This window comes from Orussus abietinus, unplaced genomic scaffold, assembly GCF_000612105.2.
Source record: "Orussus abietinus isolate OABI.00-Male unplaced genomic scaffold, Oabi_2.0 scaffold1394, whole genome shotgun sequence".
Classification (NCBI taxonomy): Eukaryota; Metazoa; Arthropoda; class Insecta; order Hymenoptera; family Orussidae; genus Orussus; species Orussus abietinus.
In genome coordinates this window covers 3,447-5,904 of record NW_019395537.1, presented here as the reverse complement: position 1 = coordinate 5,904, position 2,458 = coordinate 3,447, and the positions used below count along the sequence as shown (strand labels likewise).

Below are 2,458 nucleotides of genomic sequence, written 5' to 3'. Positions count from 1 at the left end.
TATTATATGAAGTAGAACACTGAACATTTTTCCAGACATTATTCCGAAGCAAAACAAATTTTTCGGAATGGATGTACTTGTATTACATGGGGGCAAAATATACTATGACATTTGGGAAAAATAACTGATTAGAGTTTTAATAGTATGGAAGTACTATTGTATTTGGCAAAGATAATTGATTTCCATTGTCGAGCTATTTTTGTAATTGAAGTCGGAAATAAAAATGTATTTGGCAAAGTTTTTTTTACACCGAAGGTGTTTTTTGAAGAGATCTTATTCTACGGTTTGTATTTCTGTAACTGTTCTTTCTTAATGTAACCTTAATCCTAATGGAGTTCGCTTAATCCTAGGCGTGTGAATGTCGAACTGTATCCTACTCTAACTTAATTCTAATGTGTCTTTATTTGTATGTAACCTTAGTCCTAACGGGGTTCCCTTATCCTATTCTGATTTAATACTAATGTGTTTTCGCTTGTTGGTGTGTTTCCTAGTGTTCTACTACTCTCCTAGTCCTACTATCCTATCCTAAGGTAGCTGAATTCTACTTTGTCGTAATGTACTTCTAATTCTCCTGTGAGGTCGCTTAATTCTACTTGTCCTTATTCTAGTTTTTCAGGTGTTTGTCTTAGAATGTATTACCTTAGTTCTACGCGTATGTACAAGCGGAAGGAAAGAACGGACGAAGAAAGAGAAGAAGAGAAAAGAATGCGAACTTAATGTTACTATGTCTAGAGGAAGCCTTTTTTTTTTGTATTCCTATGGTAATAGGGTCGGGCAAGCCGTCATGCCTTTCGAAGAGCGCGCCGCGAGGCCAGTGGCGCCCTCGGGCCCCTGGGCCGCCGCGCTAGGCGCGCGGCCACAACCACCGCGCCGGCGCGCCCGAGCGCCGCCGAACCGGCCCGAAGACGATCGAAGACCGAGCGGGGCGAGGCCCGCCGAGGAGACTTCCGTCTCGAATACGTGCGGAACAGGCAGATCGAAAAAGAGCTGTAAGTGTGTGTCTCTAGACTCCCCGAACCCTGTAGGCCTATTCTCTAACTCGTAACGACAGCTATCGTTATCGTTAATCTACCGAAGCGACACCGTAACGACAAAACCTATTCTATAACTTTCTTGAAGCGACAAACGTCGTTAATGTAGCGACAAATGTCGTTATGGGTATCGGTAGTATATCGAGCCCTAAAAGACCTCTCGCTAAGAGCGTAACGAGTAATGTCGAAGCGTTAACCAATGGGAATCCAAGAAAACCTCTTCTCTCATTGGTTCCATCGTGACATTTAAAATATATACAGAGACTCCCAACCAACAAGCTTTAATTAAACGCAATTTATGAATTTAACCAAACAGCAAATTTAGCTTTTGTAATTATTGACGTGGGTATTAATTTTGCGTAAGTTAAGTAATATAGAAGCAGTACATTCTAAGGTATGCATAACCTTTGTGTGCATGCAAATGTTTAAGAGTGAGGTTATGTTTATTCAATATATCTTAACATAATTTGTGTAAAATGTACGGTGTATGTATGCACTTTCAATAACTGTGTTGTTTTTCTATTATTTTATAGAAACAATGGCAGAACATTTTCTCGAGTGGGAACTTCTAGTACTAGAAATTCGAGTACGCCAATTAGAAAGACGAATAGAGATGAGACGTCTAAGAGATGCACAAAATCCATTTGACCTTCCTTCCAATGAATTTTTAAAACATTTCCGATTAAGTCCAGAACTTGCTATGGATATTGTCAATACACTGCGTCCACGATTGGAAAGAGAAAGAATTCATGGCTTATTACCAGAAGTAAAAGTATTAGTAGCAATTAATTTCTATGCTAATGGAAGCTACCAAAATCCAGTTGGTGCAAATATGAACTTGATAGTTAGTCAACCATCCGCTAGTCGTTGCATTCGTATGAAAAGAAAAGACTATTTCAAATACTAATATGAGAAAAGATTGCATTAAGTAGTGTTGAAACTGCTTTTTAATAAAGAGCTATTGAAAAACTATGAACTTCGCTGCTGTGAACCACTATTTTTAATTTGTATCCTTTGTATCTTTCAGTGTTCACAAACTCATCTTAAGAAAATGTGAAATTTCATTGGTTGAAAACAGTTATGCCGAATAGGGCATTGTCGCTAGCGTAACGATGTCGTTAGCTCATTTTGTATCGATAGGGTGTCGCTAGGAGCAGTTACAGAATACGCCATTTGTTAAGCTGTCGGTAGAACAAGCGACGACCATCGGTAACGTAACGATAACGACAGTTGTCGTTACGAGTTAGAGAATAGGCCTACTGACTACGGCCAGCGCACCGACATCCCGTCAACTCTAACTGACCGACCGAACGACTCGGCCGTGAAGGCCCACTGCTGTTGCCGATCCGGCCTATCCAGAGACGCCGCGCCGCCACCGACCCACAGCCACGAGGCGCCGGCCATTCCTACATTTTGGCCCACCAGCG

General features: G+C 41.0%; 1 protein-coding gene across 1 annotated transcript; it reads left to right on the top strand.

Annotated features, from left to right (window-relative positions):
- Positions 1–1,054: 1,054 nt before the first annotated feature.
- On the top strand, positions 1,055–2,075 carry LOC111674271. Its single transcript, XM_023433775.1, has 2 exons — positions 1,055–1,390; positions 1,565–2,075. Exon 2 carries the CDS (start codon positions 1,570–1,572, stop codon positions 1,936–1,938), a length of 369 nt encoding a protein of 122 aa, XP_023289543.1. The 5' UTR covers positions 1,055–1,390; positions 1,565–1,569; the 3' UTR covers positions 1,939–2,075.
- Positions 2,076–2,458: the final 383 nt, after the last annotated feature.

Coding starts and splice junctions, on each gene's coding strand:
- LOC111674271 (XM_023433775.1), top strand. CDS start 1,570: ATGGCAGAACATTTTCTCGAGTGGGAACTTCTAGTACTAGAAATTCGA.